The 18648-nt window shown below is 39.6% G+C and overlaps 1 protein-coding gene across 1 annotated transcript in view; it reads right to left on the bottom strand.

Moving 5' to 3' along the window:
• The window catches only part of MACROD2 (mono-ADP ribosylhydrolase 2), a 2306040-nt gene that overhangs the window by 85301 nt on the left and 2202091 nt on the right, over positions 1-18648 (bottom strand). Inside the window, exon 13 of the mRNA XM_068987786.1 lies at positions 18107-18184. Coding sequence (XP_068843887.1) covers positions 18107-18184 — 78 coding nt within the window. The remainder of the gene's footprint in view (positions 1-18106; positions 18185-18648) is intronic.

The raw sequence follows: 18648 nt of genomic DNA, 5'->3' as shown, positions 1-18648 counted from the left end.
AGGTGAATATCTCATTTTGAAAATTATCAAATTTATATTGATTAGTTAATGAGAAATATCCAGATATTGGAGGCAAAAAACTTTTCTTTGAACTGATTGGTGTAATTAGTATTTAGCTAATCAATACACTGAACATCAATGGATACAAACTGGAAGTCAAAATTTTTAAGAATTTCTAGACTGCATGGGTTAATTATATTCAATTTCTCTTTATTATATAGATCTTTCTGTATTGAGGATTCCTAGGAAATTAAAATACTGCTTGTATTTTCATTCTTCCATCAGCAGAGCATAAAAAAACTTGAGTAATATGAGCACAGAGGGATGGGGGTCACTTAATAGCTCAACCATTCTTACAAAGCCCTACTAAATACAGCAAAGGTCAGGAGGGAATTCAGCCAACTCTTGATTACTCCAAGGCTGATTATCTAGGAAAGCATTTTCTCCCCCACCCTCTTGGGTTCTCCTCCTCTCCCCTGTGGAGTTTAGAACATTTAAGGGCTAAGAGAAGAAAATGAAATTTGTCCATTTGCATTATTTTAATGAAAGATTTTATGCTAAGGATATTACTGTTATATTAAAAAAACATTCCAGAGCTAGAGGTTACAGGTACAAAGCTGAAGCAGAGGTTCGTGGGCTCTTAGCCTGTGTACGTCCCTAAAGGAGATGCATCATTTTTCCAAGTTGTCTCTACTTCTGAGAAAAGATCTTCTTTCCCTGCCTGAGACCATGTGACTTGCAGTGGCTCCTATGAGACAAGTTTATGTGCCCAGCTCACCTAAACAGAATACACAGTGTGTGCTCTTTTGTATTTTACTATATGTTTTCTGTAAGATTAATCCTTCCACTGCATGTATCAGTGGTCTATTCTTTATCACTGATGTCTATTAATTCCATTGTATGAATATGTTTCAGTTTGGGGCTAAATGAATAACGCTATTAAAGACATTTTTGTATATGTCTTTTGAGGGACATATGTATACATATCACTTGTGTATAAACCCAGGAGTGAAATGGTTAAGTAACAGGCAATGCATATGTTTAGCTAGACTAACTCCTGAAAAATGGTATTCTGAAGAGTTTGTTCCATTTTATAGTCTCACCAGAAATGTATGAGAATTTCAATTAGACATAGTCTAATTGGACTATGTCATGATATGAAAGTCTTTTTTCTTTCAGCTACACCACACAGCATGTGGGATCTTAGATCCCCAACTAGGGATCAAACCCATGCCCCTTGTACTGAAGACATAGAGTCTTAACCCCTGAACCACCAGTGTGCTGTGTGCTAAGTCACTTTAGTTGCATCCAGCTCTTTGCGACCCTGTGGACTGTTACCCTCGCTCCTCTATTCATGGGATTCTTCAGGCAAGAATACTGGTGTAGGTCGCTATTTCCTTCTCCAGGGGATCTTCCTGACCTGGGATCGAACCTGCATCTTTTACGTCTTCTGCATTGGCAGGCGGGCTGTTTATCACCAGTGCCACCTGGGAAGCATGAAATCTCAGCCCCTGGACTACCAGGGAAGTCCCCAAAAGTCTTTATATGGGGAAGAAAGCCATGCAGAATCTTTACCCCCCAACATCATTTCCATCCTTCTCACCTCTGGGTACCATACAAAGTGGTCACATCTTTGCACACTGAGCTCCTTTGCCTATTTGTTTATGCTATTTATTCACCTATTCCTCGTTCTCATCACACTGTAACACAGCTGTATCTGTGTTCGTTTCCCTTATCAGGTTGTGAGCACTGTGATGTTACACACTGCTTTATTCCTAATTCTCTGCCTAGTGTGTGCACATGCTCAGGTGCTCAGTTGTGCTGAACTCTTTGCAATCCTGCAGACTAGAGCCCACCAGGCTCCTCTGTCCGTGATATTTTCCAGCAAGAAAACTGGAGTGGCTTACTACTTATTCCTCCAAGGGATCTTCCTGACCCAGGGATCAAACCCATGTTTCTTATGTCCACCTGCATTGGCAGGCAGATTCTTTACCATTGCATCTGGGAAGCTCCTCTACCTAACACCTACTAATAAAGAGTGATCAATAAATGTTTAATTAATTGGCCCTCCATTATAGTCCTCATCACTGTCAGTAAATAGTGATTAGGGACTGTAACTTACTTCCATTTGCAACAAAGCACTAAGGCTAAGCACTACATGTGCTATCTTTATTGCAAAGAATCTTGGAGGAAGAATTGAATGTTTTAGGCAAATTACCATCTCTTTAGGCTTCCATTTCATTATCTTTAGGGAAAAAAGCCCTCCCCACCCCTCAAAAAAAATCCCCTAGATACTATCTTGGGCTTTCCTGGTGGCTCAGTGGTCAAGAATACACCTACCAATGCAGAAGGTGCAGGTTTGATCCCTGGGTCTGGAAGATCCCCTGGAGAAGGAAATGGCCACCCACTCCAGTATTCTTGCCTGGGAAATCCCATGGACAGAGAAGTCTGATGGCCTACAGTCCATGGGGTAACAACAGAGTGAGACATGACTTAGCGACTAAACTACAGCAACAGATACTAAAACCTTAGATTCTACCTTTGGCATTATATGAGGTTATGTCCCCTGGTAAAGTTCCTAGTCATCTCTGACATTTGTCTACTGGGAGGATGATGTCAACGGAAACTTCACTGGTTTGAGAGAGCCTCATTCTCGAACCCTTTTCAGGGATCACAGCCTTGTTGTGGAATCAACACTGCTAGGAGAAATATTAACAACCTCAGAAATGCACATGATACTGCTCTAATGGCAGAAAGCGAAGAGGAACTAAAGAGCCCCTTGATGAGGGTGAAAGAGGAGAGTGAAAAGCTGACTTAAAACTCAACATTCAAAAAACAAAGATCATGGCATCTGGTCCCATCACTTCAAGGCAAATCAGTTCAGTTCAGTTCAGTTCATTTCAGTAGCTCAGTCATGTCCGACTCTTTGCGACCCCATGAATTGCAGCACGCCAGGCCTCCCTGTCCATCACCAACTCCTGGAGTTCACTCAAACTCACATCCATCGAGTCGGTGATGCCATCCAGCCATCTCATCCTCTGTTGTCCCCTTCTCCTCCTGCCCCCAATCCCTCCCAGCATCAGAGTCTTTTCCAATGAGTCAACTCTTCACATGAGGTGGCCAAAGTACTGGAGTTTCAGCTTTAGCACCATTCCTTCCAATGAACACCCAGGGCTGATCTCCTTTAGAATGGACTGGTTGGATCTCCTTGCAGTCCAAGGACACTCTCAAGAGTCTTCTCCAACACCACAGTTCAAAAGCATCAATTCTTTGGTGCTCAGCCTTCTTCACAGTCCAACTCTCGCATCCATACATGACCACTGGAAAAACCATAGCCTTGACTAGATGGACTTTGTTGGCAAAGTAATGTCTCTGCTTTTCAATATGCTATCTAGGTTGGTCAAAACTTTCCTTCCAAGGAGAAGGTGTCTTTTAATTTCATGGCTGCAGTCACCATCTGCAGTGATTTTGGAGCCCCCAAAAATAAAGTCTGACACTGTTACCACTGTTTCCCCATCTATTTCCCATGAAGTGCAGGCAAATAAATGAGGATAAAGCAGAAACAGTGACAGATTTTATATTCTTGGGCTCCAAAATCACTGCTGATGGTGACTGCAGGCATGAAATTAAGATGCTAGCTTCTTGGAAGAAAAGCTATCACAAATCTAGACAGTACGTTAAAAAACAAAGACATCACTTTGCTGACAAAAGTCTATATAGTCCAAGCTATGGTTTTTCCAGTAGTCATGTATGGATGTGAGAGGTGGACCATAAAGAAGGCTGAGTGCTGAAGAACTGATGATTTTGAATTAGAGTCCCTTGCACTGCAAGGAGATCAAAGCAGTCAATCCTAAAGGAAATCAACCCTGAATATTCACTGGAAGGACTGATGCTGAAGCTGAAGCTCCAATACTTTGGCCACCTGATGTGAAGAGCCAACTCTCTAGAAAAGATCTTGATTCTGGGAAAGATCAAAGGCAGGAGGAGAAGGGGATGGCAGAGGCTGAGATGTTAGCATCACTGACTCAATGGACATGAGTTTGACAAACTCCAGGAGACGGTGAAGGACAGACAAGCCTGGTGTTCTGCAGACCATGGGGTTGTAGAGTTGGACATGACTTAACGACTGAACAACCATCTCTGCCACTGTTCATGGGGAACTGACCATCGTAACTCCTCGTAGTCTTTGCTGGAAACTTAACTCATTATCTGTGATCTGCCTTTGTGCAGTGACAGGGATGAGCAGGCCACTCAGAGAGTAGAAGCAGCCACTTTACTGCAGGGTGTCTCCACTCCCAGTACTCCATACATTTTCAGAGGAAGTCCATCAGGAATAGTAAGATGGCATTCACCAGGGACTGGGCACTGCTGATGGGGTGGGACCAGCTGGGCTGGCAGCCTAAGGTTGTGATGTGCACTAGGGATTTTCTCTGCAACCAGTAAGGACTGTCAGCTCACTTGGAGGATAAGAGGCCATTGCAAAGCTTTTTGAATTATTTCTCTCCACTGCCTTTTAACTTGTCTCATTCTGTTTTTGGTGGGGGGTATAGTTGCTTTACAACATTGCATTACCTTCTGCTATACAACAAAGTGACTCAGCTGTATGTATGCATATTTTTCTCTTTCCCCTCACTGTGGACCTCCCTCCCACGGCCTCTCCTCATCCACCCCTTCAGGTCACCATAGAGCACTGAACTGAGCTCCCCATGCTATACACTAGGTTGACACTAGCCATCTGTTTTACACATGGTCGTGTGTATATGTCGATCCCAATCTCGCAGTTCATCCCATCTACTCTATTCCCCCTCACTCTTGTCTTCCCATGTCTGCTGTCTGCGTCTGCATTCCTGCCCCATGAATAAGTTCATCTGTACCATTTTTCTACATGCCACATATATGCAATCTTCTCTTGGGACAAAAATATATATATTTTCTTCTTTTTCATTATTCTGACATTCAGTTCAGTTCAGTTCAGTTCAGTCGCTCAGTCGTATCCGACTCTTTGCAACCCCATGGACTGCAGCACGCCAGGCCTCCCTGTCCATCACCAACTCCCGGAGCTTACTCAAACTCATGTCCATCGAGTCAGTGATGCCATCCAAACATCTCATCCTCTGTCCTCCCCTTCTGCTCCTGACCCCGATCCCTCCCAGCATCAGAGTCTTTTCAAATGAGTCAGTTCTTCGCATTAGGTAGCCAAAGTATTGGAGTTTCAGTTTCAGCATCAGTCCTTCCAATGAACATTCAGGACTGATTTCCTTTAGGATGAACTGGTTGGATCTCCTTGCAGTCCAAGGGACTCTCAAGAGTCTTCTCCAACACCACAGTTCAAAAGCATCAACTCTTTAGTGCTCAACTTTCTCTATAGTCCAAGTCTCACATACATACATGACTATTGGAAAAACCACAGCTTTGACTAGATGGACCTTTGTCAGCAAAGTATTATCTCCACTTTTTAATAAGCTGTCTAGGTTAGTCATAACTTTTCTTCCAAGGAGCAAGTATCTTTTAATTTCATGGCTGTAGTCATCATCTGCAGTGATTTTGGAGCCCCCCAAAATAGTCCGTCATGATTTCCACTGTTTCCCCATCTATTTGCCATGAAGTGATGGGACCAGATGCCATGATTTTACTTTTCTGAATGTTGAGCTTTAAGCCAACTTTTTCACTCTCCTCTTTCACTTTCATCAAGAGGCTCTTTAGTTCTTCTTTGCTCTTTGCCATAAGGGTGGTGTTATCTGCGTATCTGGGGTTATTGATTTTTCTCCCGGGAATCTTGATTCCAGCTTGTGCTTCATCCAGCCCAGCATTTCTCATGATGTACTCTGCATAGAAGTTAAATAAGCAGGGTGACAATATACAGCCTTGATGTACTCCTTCCCCTATTTGGAACCAGTCTGTTGTTCCATGTCCAGTTCTAATGTTGCTTCCTGACCTGCACACAGATTTCTCAAGAAGCAGGTCAGGTGGTGTGGTATTCCCATCTCTTTAAGAATTTTCCAGTTTGTTGTGGTCCACATAGTCAATGGCTTTGGCATAGTCGATAAAGCCGAAGTAGAAGTTTTTCTGGAACTTTCTTGCTTTTTAATGATGCAACAGATGTTGGCAATATGATCTCTGGTTCCTCTGCCTTTTCTAAATCCGGCTTGAATGTTTGGAAGTTCATAGTTCACGTACTGTTGAAGCCTGGCTTGGAGAATTTTGAGTATTACTTTACTAGTGTGTGAGATGAGTGTAATTGTGTGGTAGTTTGAGCATTCTTTGGCATTTCCTTTCTTTGGGATTGGAAAGAAAACAGATGTTTTCCAGTCCTGTGGCCACTGCTGAGTTTTACAAATTTGCTGGCATATTGAGTGCAGCACTTTCACAGCATCATCTTTTAGGATTTGAAATAGCTCAACTGGAATTCCATCACCTGCACTAGCTTTGTTTGTAGTGATGTTCCTTAAGGCCCACTTGACTTCACATTCCAGGATGTCTGGCTCTAGGTGAGTGATCACATCATCGTGATTATCTGGGTCGGGAAGATCTTTTTCATATAGTTCTGTGTATTCTTGCCACCTCTTCTTAATATCTCTGCTTCTGTTAGGTCCACACCATTTCTGTCCTTTATGGTGCCCATCTTTGTGTGAAATCTTCCCTTGGTATGTCTAATATTCTTGAGGAGATCTCTAGTCTTTCCCATTCTATTGTTTTCTATTCTATTTCCCATTCTATGGTTTTCCTCTATTTCTTTTCATTGATTCTGAAATTAAAGTAGTGAAAAAAGGGGAAAGAAATGAGGTTCTCAGCTTTGAAATCCGGAAATGCTCATACTTGCTCCCTCCTGAGCCACGCCAGGACTTGGTGTGCTGCTGGAGGAGGAGGTATGTATGAGCGCCAAGACCCGTTGGCAGCCCTGCTGTGTGGTAATGATGACTTTCGGGGCTCCAGTCCATCCGCCTTTCTCTGCAGCCACTCAGACATACCACATCCCGTCCACTCTCTTGACCCCATGGGGCATGCTTTATGCTTGCCCCTCTACATTCAGTCTGGTTGAATTCTACCCACTGTCCTTTGCCCTAATCCCTCCTGGCAGAGGAAACAAAAGAACATAAAGGATCCCACAGCTTATACATATATTTTTTATACAGTGAACTCAATCATCCATACTAATGGGCGGGGGCCATTAGAACAGATAATCCAAAATCCATTCACTTTCCTTTAGAACTGGATCACATGATTGTTTCTTGTGAGGCCTGGTAATTAAGTTTGGCTCAAGCTAATGCTTTAATTAATTTGCATTAACATTGGTCTGAGAACATCAGTCTAGGGTCAAACATTTCTAGAGGAGGATAAACCTAAACTCACTTGGTAGGTAAATAGACTTTTTAAACAATAGCAACAACAATATAGCTTTGTTATTTATAGATTATTAGATGCTCAGATCTTCCTAAGAACAAAGAATTTGTTTCTCTGATGTGTCTCTTAAAGATAATAGAAATTATGTCCTTTTGTTAAGCTTGAAACTTGATTGCTGCTATTGGTCAAAATTTTACTTTCACTATGTCTAAAAATACCCCAGATTAAGATGAAATTTAAACCTAGGCTAAAGCGACTTTGATTATTTCTAAGTTATTCATAGTTTTCTAGTAGTCCTCTATTTCTTACTTTTCTAGGGCCGATAAAATCTACCTTCTGATGTAAATTATTGCTACAGCTATTTCTTGTAGTTACCAAAGAAGGTCAGTTTTCACGTAGAAACACTTAATACAGGTATTGGGAATTACCAGTAATTTTACAACTAAGGGATTGCCATTGTTAATACTGTAAACTGCTATCATTCGCTTGCGTGTGTGTGTGTATGTACCTACATATATGTATATATATATATGTATACATACATATGTATCTGTATAAGTGTGTGTCTTTGTGTATGTCCAAATATAAAAAATGTATCTATACACATACATACACAAATATACAAAATACATAAATGTATCCTGGCATTCCAATGAATCTACATTTTGATTCTTTTTTAGTTTACATTTTATAAGCAGCTTACACTGTCATTACAATTTCTTCAGAAATTTTATAAGATGCATTATATTCTATGTTACGGAGAAATTTGGGGATGTTCCCTTTTGTTTTTGCCATCAAACAGAGCACTGCAACGAGCATTTTTGTGAATACTTCTCTCTATACTTTTGGTGGCTGTTACTTTAGGATAAATTCTTCATGCATAACTCTTGGATCAAAGGGTAAACAGTTTACCTTTTATTACATGTTGTCAAAATTGCTGATGAGGAGGTTATGCCCTTTAATCTCTCACCAATGGTGTGTGAGCATGTTTGGATGCCTTCCTCATACCAATTCTGTGCACTTTCAATACTATTTAAATGTTTGATACTCAGAAGAAGATACCAAAATCATGTTTTATTTGCATCTTAAAGTAATGAAGAGATAGGTTATGTCTTCATATTAACAGTGACGGCATTTTCTCTTTTGTGAATTACAACTGAGTCCTTTGCCCATTTTCTTCTTGAGTTGTTTACATTATTATTATTATTGATTTATGAAGTTTTTATTTTGGAGTAAGAAAATTGACTTGTCATTGAGGCTCAGAATACATTTCCTAGTAGCTTTGCTTTAGACTTTGATTATGCACTTTATCATGTCAAAATTTATATGTTCAGCTTTAGCCACTAACTTTCCTCTTTGATGACATATGTGGCTTATGTACACATGTAGTGCATATACTCATCTATGTGCACATATTTTATAACGCAATCATGTGTCTGTATACAGGCACATTTCAAAAGGCAGTCCTTATTTCAAAACTAAAAAAATTTATATATATATATAAATTTTGTGTATATATATATACATATACATATATACACATATATATGTATATATACATATATGTGTGTGTGTATATATATATAACATATATATATATATATATATATATATATATATATATATTTCTCTTGCCTGGAAAATCCCATGGATGGAGGAGCCTGGTGGGCTGCAGTCCATGGGGTTGCTAAGAGTCAGACACGACTGAGCAACTTCACTTTCACTTTTCACCTTCATGCACTGGAGAAGGAAATGGCAACCCACTCCAGTGTTCTTGCTTGGAGAATCCCAGGGATGGGGGAGCCTGGTGGGCTGCCGTCTCTGGGGTCGCACAGAGTTGGACACAACTGAAGTGACTTAGCAGCAGCAGCACACATACACCCTTTGGTTCTTTTAGCTAGTAGTTTTATAGTTTCATTTTTACATTTCTTCTTTGCTCCTTTTGGGATTTAAGTTGGTGTAAGGGATGAGACTGGGATACAGTTTATTTTTTCAAATGGCCAACTAGTTGTCTTAATGCCATTTATTGAGTCATCTGTCTTTGAAATGTCAGCCTAAATATGTACTGAAATCCCGATCTCCTGGGGTCTATTTCCAAACTCTTTATTCTGTTTCATTGATCAGGCTGTCCATCCCTTCAATAGGACTACATAGCTAATCACATTTTTTAAAGATATCATGTCATTTTTAGTCTATTTATTCTGTCATTGACTGATAATATCATATCTGTGAATTCCACATTGCATTTCCAATTGGATTTTATTTGCAGTGTATCTTGTTATATCATCTGACACATAAAAACCCATCATTCTTATATTTCATCAGGGCTCTAAGTTTTTATTGATATAAAATGACCACCTCTTTCTCACTTGAGATTTTTGGCTAGAATTCTAACTGGAGAGATTCTAAAGTAGTTTTCCATGTTTTCTTTTGATGTTCATTTCCCAAACATTCTTTTCTTTTTTTAACTTTGGATTTTTAAAGCCTTACTGTTTTATTGAAATCAGTTCAATCTGAGTGGTTTTTACACTCAGTAACCTACATTATGCTTACCATCATAGCTATTTGCCTGCGTCATCCTCTTTCATATATTGTCTTTTGGTTATAACGTTACTTATTATTTTTATTTGCATTACTAAATACATTCTCATGCTTGGTATGATCTTCAGGGGAATTTAGAAAGCAAGATTCATTCCTGTAATTCTTGTGATATAATTCTATTTGTAACTATTACAAAATGTTTCAAAGTTATTCTAGTTATTCTTAAACCTAACTGACATTGTCAGAACCCAGAGCGCAGCGGGATTTTTAATTGTTTACTATCTTTATCAAAGTCAGCACTGTAGACGACGCTCACTGCTCCACACTGGAATTTTTGGTTTACAAACGTTGGCACTGAAATTTCCTTTCTTTACTCTTTTCCTTATTTCTTCCCTTTCTTTCTTCCTCTTTTAACTCTTCTATCAACATGTAACATACAATCAGGGAAGTATACAAACAATATGCAGATCCCAATTAAGTAATCAAAAGCAGATAGAGAAACTACATATTCTTAGGATAATCCTCTGGCCCTCAGCCCAGCTCCCAGCCCAATCAGTATCGCATCCCCAGTCACCCAAGTTTAATAAACACCCTGCCTGTCATAGTTATTTTCCCTGCTTTTCAAAGTTGATAAAGATGAACTTGTATAACACATATGCTTTTGTACCAACATATATGCTTTTGTACCATCTTTAGTTAAGGTTTGTAAGATACAACATTTGTAAGATTCATTCACATTTTTGCTTGGAATTCTAGTTTGTAATTTCTTTTTCCTTTTTCCTTTTTTTTTTTTTTAGATATTTTTGATGTGGACCATTTTTAAAGTCTTTATTGAATTTGGTACAGTATTGCTTCTGTTTATTCTTATGTTTTGATTTTTTGGCCATGATGCATATAGAATTTATCTCCCTGACCAGGGATCAAACCCACTCCCCCCGCATTGGAAGGAAAAGTCTTAACCAGTGGACTGCCAAGGAAGCTCCATTTAGTTAGTAGTTTTTGTACTTCATTCTTATATTTGTTTCTTTGTATGTAACTTGTCTCTTTCATCTGATTGCTTTTGAGATTTTCTTGCTTATCACTGCTGTTGGCTGAGTTGATTATGATGTACTTCAGTATAATTTTATGTTTCTTGTGCTTTGGGGTCATAGAATTTCTTGCACATGTGAGTTCATCGTTTTCATGACGTTTCTGAAAAATGTAAGCGACTATTACTTCAAATATTTTTTCCTGTCTCCCCTTCCCATACCTGCCTACAGAGATTCCAATTCATGATTATTATATTTGGACTCACTCGAAGTTGTTCCGTGGCTCCCTGATGCTCTTTCATTCCCTTCAGTCATTCATTTTCCCTGTGTATGGATCTGGATAGTTTCTTTAGCTACAACTTCAAATTCACTGATCTTTTCTTCTGCCCTGTCTCACCTGCCATTATTCTCATCAGGTACAATTTTCATCTTAGATACTCTGTTTTTCATCTCTAGAAATTCAATTCTGTCTTTCAATGTTTTCCATGTTTCTAATTCCTTCTTTTAGCTTCTTGAGGATGTGGGACACAATTAATGCTTTTTAATGTGCTCTTTCCTATTATTGAAACTTCCCTGGTGGCTCAGATGGTAAAGCATCTGCCTACAATGTGGGAGACCTGGGTTCAATCCCTGGGCCAGGAAGATCTCCTGGAGAAGGAAATGGCAATCCACTTCAGTATTCTTGCCTGTAAAATCCCATAGACAGAGGAGCCTGGTAGGCTACAGTCCATGGGGTTGCAAAGAGTTGGACATGACTGAGTGACTTCACTTTCACTTCCTATTATTACCCCGTCTGTGCCACTTCTGGATTGATTCCTATTAATTGTTATCTCTTCCCCTATAAGGAGAAGGCAACGGCACCCTATTCCAGCACTCTTGCCTGGAAAATCCCATGGATGGAGGAACCTGGTGGACTGCAGTCCATGGGGTCGCTAAGAATCAGATACGACTGAGCAACTTCACTTTCACTTTTCACTTTCATGCACTGGAGAAGGAAATGGCAATCCACTCCAGTGTTCTTGCCTGGAGAATCTCAGGGACATGGGCTGCCGTCTATGGGGTCGCACAGAGTTGGACACGACTGAAGCGACTTAGCAGCTTCCCCTATAGGTCATACTTTCCTGCATCTTGGCAAGTAGGCCAATTAATAACCCTACAATGGTCTGAGTGTTCAAGTAAAAGGAAGAGTCATACATCTCTCACTTTAAATCAGAATCTAGAAGTGATTAAGCTTAGTGAGGAAGGCATATCAAAAGCTAAGACAGGCTAAAAGCTAGGTGTAGGTGTCTTGCACCAAGCAGTTAGCTAAGTTGTGAAGGCAAAAGAAAAGTTCTTGAAGTAAATTCAAAGTGTTTCTCCAGTAAACACACGAATGATTTAAAAAAAAAAAAAAGATTATTGCCAATATGGAGAAAGTCTGAGTGGTCTAGATAGAAGATCAAACCAGCCACAACATTCTCTAAAGTCAGAGCCTAACCCAGGGCAATGCTCTGATTGTCTTCCATTCCGTGAGGGCTGAGAGAGGTGAGGAGACTGCAGAAGAAAGGCTTGAAGGTAGCAGAGACTGGTTTATGAGGTTTAAGGAAAGAATCCACCTCCTTAACATAAAAGAACAAGGTGAAGCAGCAAGTGCTGATGTAGAAGCTGCATCAAGGTAACCAGAAGATCTAGCTAAGATATTTATGAAGGTGGCTACAGTAGACAATAGCTTTTCAATGTAGACAAAACAGCCTTCTATTGGAAGGAGATGCCATTTAGGACCCTCATAGCTAGAAAGGAGAAGTCAGTGCCTGGCTTCAAGGCTTCAAAGGACAACCTGACTCTCTCGTTCGGGGCTAATGCAGATGGTGACGCCAATGCTCATTTGTCATTCTGAAAATCCTAGGACGCTTAAAAATTAGGCTTAATCTACTCTGCCTGTGCTCTATATATGGAAAAACAAAGTCTAGATGACAGATGTATCTGTTCACAACAAGCTTTACTGAAAATTTCAGACCCACTGTTGAGACCTACCGCTCAGAAAAAAGATTCCTTTAAAAATATTACTGCTCATTGACAATGCATTTGGTCATCCAAGTGCACTGATGGAGATGTACAGTGAGATTAATATTGTTTTCACACCTGCTAACATAATATCCCTTCTGCAACCCATGGATCAAGGAATAATTTCAGCTTTCAAGTCCTATTATTTAAGAAATATATTGCATAAGGCTACAGTTGCCATAGATAGTGATCTCTCTGATACATCTGGGCAAGATAAATTGAAAACTGGGGAAGGATTTGCCATTTGAAAAGCCATTAGGAAACATTCATGATTCATGGGAAGTGGTCAAAATATCAACATTAACAGGAATTTGGAAGAAGATGATTCCAACACTCACGGATGACTTAGAGGGTTTCAAGATTTTAGGGGAGGAAGTAACTGTGGATGTGGTAGAAAGAGCAAGAGAACTAGAATTACAAGTGGAGCCTGAAGATGTGACCGAATTGCTGCAACTCCAGGATAAAACCTTAGCAGATGAGCAGTTCTTATGGACGAGCAAAGAAAGTAACTTCTTGAGCTGGAATCAAATTCTGGTGAAGATGCTGTAAAGACTGTTGACATGACAGCAAAGGGTTTAGAATATTACACAAACTTAGTTGAGAAAGCAGCGACAGGGTTTGTGAGGATTGAGTCCAATTCTGAAAGAAGTTCTACTGTGGGTAAAATGGTATCACACAGCACTGCATGCTACAGCGAAATTGTCCATGAAAGTCAATGATGGGGAAAAATTCACTGTTGTCTTATTTTAAGAAATGACCACAGCTGCTCCAGCCTTCAGCAACCACCACTCTGATCAGTCAGCAGCCTCGGCATCAAGGCTCACATCAAGGTGAGACCCTCCACCAGCAAAAAGGTCATGATTCATCAAAGACTCAGATGATAGCTAGCAGTTTTTAGCAATATTTTTTAGTTAAGGTATATGTATTGCTTTTTTTTTTAGACCTGGCATTATTGCACAATTAATAGACAACAGTATAGTATAAACCCAACCTTCACATGCATTGGGAAGCCAAAAAATTCATGTGACTGACTTCTTGCGGTAGTCTGGAACACAACCCACAATATTTCAGAGGTATGCCTGTACAAACATCCTTGAAAAAACTGGCCAAAACAAAGGCATTCACGCTCTCTGCCCATAAAACAGACAGAAACACAAGAAGCGCAAGGAGAGGTGTCTCCCAATACTTCTTTTCATGCCCGGTCATTTTGTTGATTACTCTGTTGGATGTGAAGTATGTTTCCAGTTTTACAGATGTTCTTGAGTTTCATCTGAGGATAAGTTAAGTCATTTACAAACAGTTTGGTCCTTTCCAGTGTCGTTTTGAAGCTGGCTTGCACAGGACAAGGGCAGTATTTGGCGTATTGCTAGTTTTGCTCCGCTACTGAGGGAAACCCCTTCTGAGCCCCCCATGCATTCTTAGGTTTCCCAGTCTGGCTAGTGGGAACAGGCACCCTTCTCACCCCTTTGGAAGCCCCGGATATCGGGACCTCAAATCCTTTCATGTGGTTTACCCAGTCTCTCGCACACGTGCAGATCAATACTCTGCTGAAGACTTGAAGGATTCCCTCTGTAGGTCTCTGCACTTCCCGGGTGGCACTAGTGGTAAGGAACCTGCCTGCCAATGCAGGAGACGGAAGAGATGCCGGTTCAGGAAGATCCCTTGCAGGAAGGCATAGACGGAGGAGCCTGGTGGACTACAGTCCACAGGGTCACACAGGGTCAGACATGACTGAAGCAACTTAGCACGCATACACTCTCAGGTCTCTAGAGTGTTCCCTGTGCGGAGCTCTCCCTTCTTCAGGACTCCACCTGGGAAATGCTAGATGCTTGGCTTTCCATCACTCAGCTCTTTCCTCAACTCAGGAAATCTGCTGGACTGTGCACTGTGGCCCGTAAAGTCTCTCCAGTCAGTGGGGACAACCGCAGGGCTTACCTCATTTTTAACTCTCAGGTATCACTGAGATTTACCAAATTTTAATATGAATTGGTGTTCCTATTTTCCATGACAATGGAAAATTATTAGCATACTTTAATTTATCTCATCCTAATAAATGCCGTTATTGCAGTGCATTTTGACTCTAAGTCTATCTTAACTTCCACAATACACTATTCTTATTATAATCATCATTGATTTGTATCATCACTGTTCGTTTAGACTTATCCAGTAACTACCATTTGCCTTGCTTATAATTCCTTCTGTCACCTTATAATTCCTTTTGTCATCAATATCCTCCTACCTGAAGAACACTGGAATTTTCTGGTGATGCACATTTCCTTGCTTGCTCAGAAATGTTAATTAACCTTTATTCTTTTTTTTTTTTTTTTATAGTTATTTGGCTGTGCCAGGTCTTAGTTGCTGGCATGTGAGGTCTTTAGTTGTGGTGTGTGTGATCTAGTTCCCTGGCCAGCGATCCAACCCAGGCTCCCTGCAATGGAAACACAGAGTTTTAACCATAGGACCATCAGGGAAGTCCAAATCTTTATCCTTGAAACATACATTTTTCTCTGGGCTTAGAGTTCTTAGGTGGCAGTGACTCTTGTATTGTCTTTTTATTTCCATCGTGTCTTCTGAAAAGTCAGCTATTGGTCCGATTGTTTGATGACTGCTTTTGGATGTTCTGTTTATCGCTGGCTTTCAGCAATTTTACTATGATGGTTTTGGAATTATTCTGCTTGGAGTTCAAAGGACTTTTGGAACCTGTGATTTGATATCCCTTCTCGTTGTAGGAAATTTCTCACCAAAATTTCTTCAGATATTTTCTCTGTCCAATTCCCTCTCTCCTTTCTGCCCAGGATTCCAATTATATGCACAACAGACTGTCATTTTATCCTGCACATCTTTCCCCTTTCTTTAGTTTGCCATTCTTTCTCTCCTGTCTTTTAGTTCAGATATATTGTTCTGACCTAACTTCTAGTTCACAAATTCTGGAATACTGGAGTGGGTTGCCATTTCCTTCTCCAAGGGATCTTCCTGACCCAGGAACCCGGGGCTTATGCACTTCAGGCAGGTTCTTTATGAACTGAGCTACGAGGGAAGCCCTCATTTGCATCTAATAAGTCATAAACCTGTTCACTGAATTCTTCATTTTAGAGTGGCATCTTTTACTTCTAGACTTTTTCTTTCTCTCTTTTAAATTTTCAGTTCTCAGCTAAAATTTTCAATCTTGTCTTGTCAGTGGAGGAACTGGTTTGCATGGTCTTTGTGTTTTATACTTCAGGTTTAGAACACTAATATTTTCAGCCCAAGTGGGTTCCCTACTCTTGACTGTTTGTTTTACATGTTACCTTGTTTCTTTTTTTTTTTTTTTCTGGCTATTTTCTGGCATTTACAATGCTCTTTCTTTCTTTCATCTAGTAAATAATTTACATTTGCTTTTCTCAGGTACCTAGAGGGACTGGTAATCTGGGTTGATCTCAGTTTAATTTGGGGATTGAGATGATTTAAAGCTGAGCAGCAATCTCTCTCAGAAGGCTGATCTACTTCTGTTTCGTCTTTCCTGCGGAGATATACATCTTTGGGGTCAACCCAAAATATCACATTACCAGGGTCCTTTTGAGCAGTGGGACTTAAGATGCCTTTTGCAGAATCAGCAAATTCCCTAAGGTAAAAATAGTTTCAAATTCTCTCTCTCTATACTCATATACACATATATATATAAAGACATATATGTGTGTGTGTAGTCCAGGTTGTCCAGTCAGAGTAATGGTCTATATCATTCAGTCTCTCACTGCTGAAATAAAAACTGGCTCCTTCTTTTTCTTTCTCATTAAAAAAATATTATAATTTTCAAAGGTAAAAGCAATCATTTAAGTAAGCTCTTTTGATACTAATTTTGAAACAATTATTCCAACATTTTCATACATTTAAATGAGTCTCTTATCACATAGTCCTTTCCAACTGTGCCTTTCTCAGTCCTGAATGCTTCCTTTCTTTCTGTATTTATTGTTTTTGCACAGGTCTTTTGTTAGTTTCTTCAGAAAGGACACTTTGGGTGGCATGTTTTCTTAATCTTTCTGTTCCTAAGAAAATATTACTCTTGACTTCATGCATGAATAATAACTTTACTAAATATAGATGCAGTGTCCATTAGAGCTCTGGAAATGTTACTCCATTTTTATGTTTCTTTTCTTTCTTTCTTTTTTTTTTTTTTGGAGAATTTAGAGTTGTGAAAGAAGTTTAAGGCTAATTTGATTTTGGCGATTTTAGTTATAAACTGATTTTGAATTTCCAAGATGCTTTAAAAGCCTTCCTTTATTATTGATCTTCAGAAATTCCATGAGGATTTGTAGGTTTCTGTTCTCATATGAGTTTTCATTACCTTTGCCTATAAATATAACATGTACTCTTGTGTTTTGGGTGGAGGAACTGGTTTGCATTAGGAAAATATTTTTTCTTTTTCTTTTTTTTTTAAAGATGGCTTCATTTCTGTTTGTTCTATTATCTTTTCTTGGTATTCCAAGGAGTTACGAATTTAATCTCTTGGATCTACTGTCGCCATGTTTCACATTTATTCTCACTGGTATCATATTTTCTTTTCAGCAGTTGCAAATCTAATGCCTATAGACCTCAATCAGGTAACAAAAATAAATGAAGCCAGCCTGGTACACAATTAGTGAGTGAACTGTGGAGAGCAAACACCCCTTCTAAATGTGGCAGCTACCAGTCAGGAGGAGAAGGGGCTGACAGAGGATGAGATGGTTGGATGGCATCATGGACTCGATGGACATGAGTTTGAAGAAGCTCTGGAAATTGTTGATGGGCAGGGAAGCCTGGAGTGCTGCAGTCCATGGGGTTGCAAAGAGTTGAACATGACTGAGCAACTGAACTGACAGACTGACTGACTGACCCATCAGCTGATATCTAAGTTGACACTTGAGCAACACAGGTTTGAACTGTGCAGGCCACATAGAGGTAACTTTGTTTTCAACAAATATGTACTATAGTACAACACAATCTGTGGTTGGTTGAATCACTGGATATGGAACTACAGATACAGACAGCTGACTCTAAAGTTGTTCACCAATTTTTGACTGTGTGGAGGGTAGGCATCCATAAATCTCAGAGTTGTTCAAGATTCCAGAGGAACTAAAACCTGGGTTTTATAAAATGTAGTATTCCTTAGCAGGAAACAAGCAAGTCCCACAACTTACCACTGGGATGCTCTTGGTCACACACAGAATGATCTGTTTCTTCACCGTCTTTTGTTATATTATCATCCTCTGCAGAATCTGACATAACAAACAAACAAAACCTTTAGTCAGTGTTTTTAGCCAGGAAATACAGCAGCCTCCAGAACTCAAAGAACAGATACATGTTTGGGGGGAAAATTTTATTATTTGAAAAATGATATCATTAAAATGCTTAAATATCTTTATCAATAAATAAGCTTTTCTTAAAGTACTACATATGATGTCTTCACAAAGTTTACAAGGTAGAAATTGTAAGGATTCAGTTGGAACATCTTTTTTACAGCAAAGAAGAAAATATAAGCAGGCTCTATGCATCAGTGAAAGTCTTAGGAGAACTGTGCAGAACGATATGAAAGGAAGCAAAATAGAGAAGATTAAAGGAATATAATTTTAATGTCCTTAATGCTTCCATTATTGTCATTGTGCATATATGGGAGCCTTGAGTCTTTGAAAAGGCCAGATGTAGAGCTTTGAAATCCAGTGGTAATCAAAATCACCTTCTT

The sequence above is a fragment of the Capricornis sumatraensis genome, chromosome 15 (genome assembly GCF_032405125.1).
Source record: "Capricornis sumatraensis isolate serow.1 chromosome 15, serow.2, whole genome shotgun sequence".
NCBI lineage: Eukaryota > Metazoa > Chordata > Mammalia > Artiodactyla > Bovidae > Capricornis > Capricornis sumatraensis.
The sequence above is the reverse complement of the archived record's forward strand: the minus strand, read 5'-3'. Positions and strand labels throughout refer to the sequence as shown.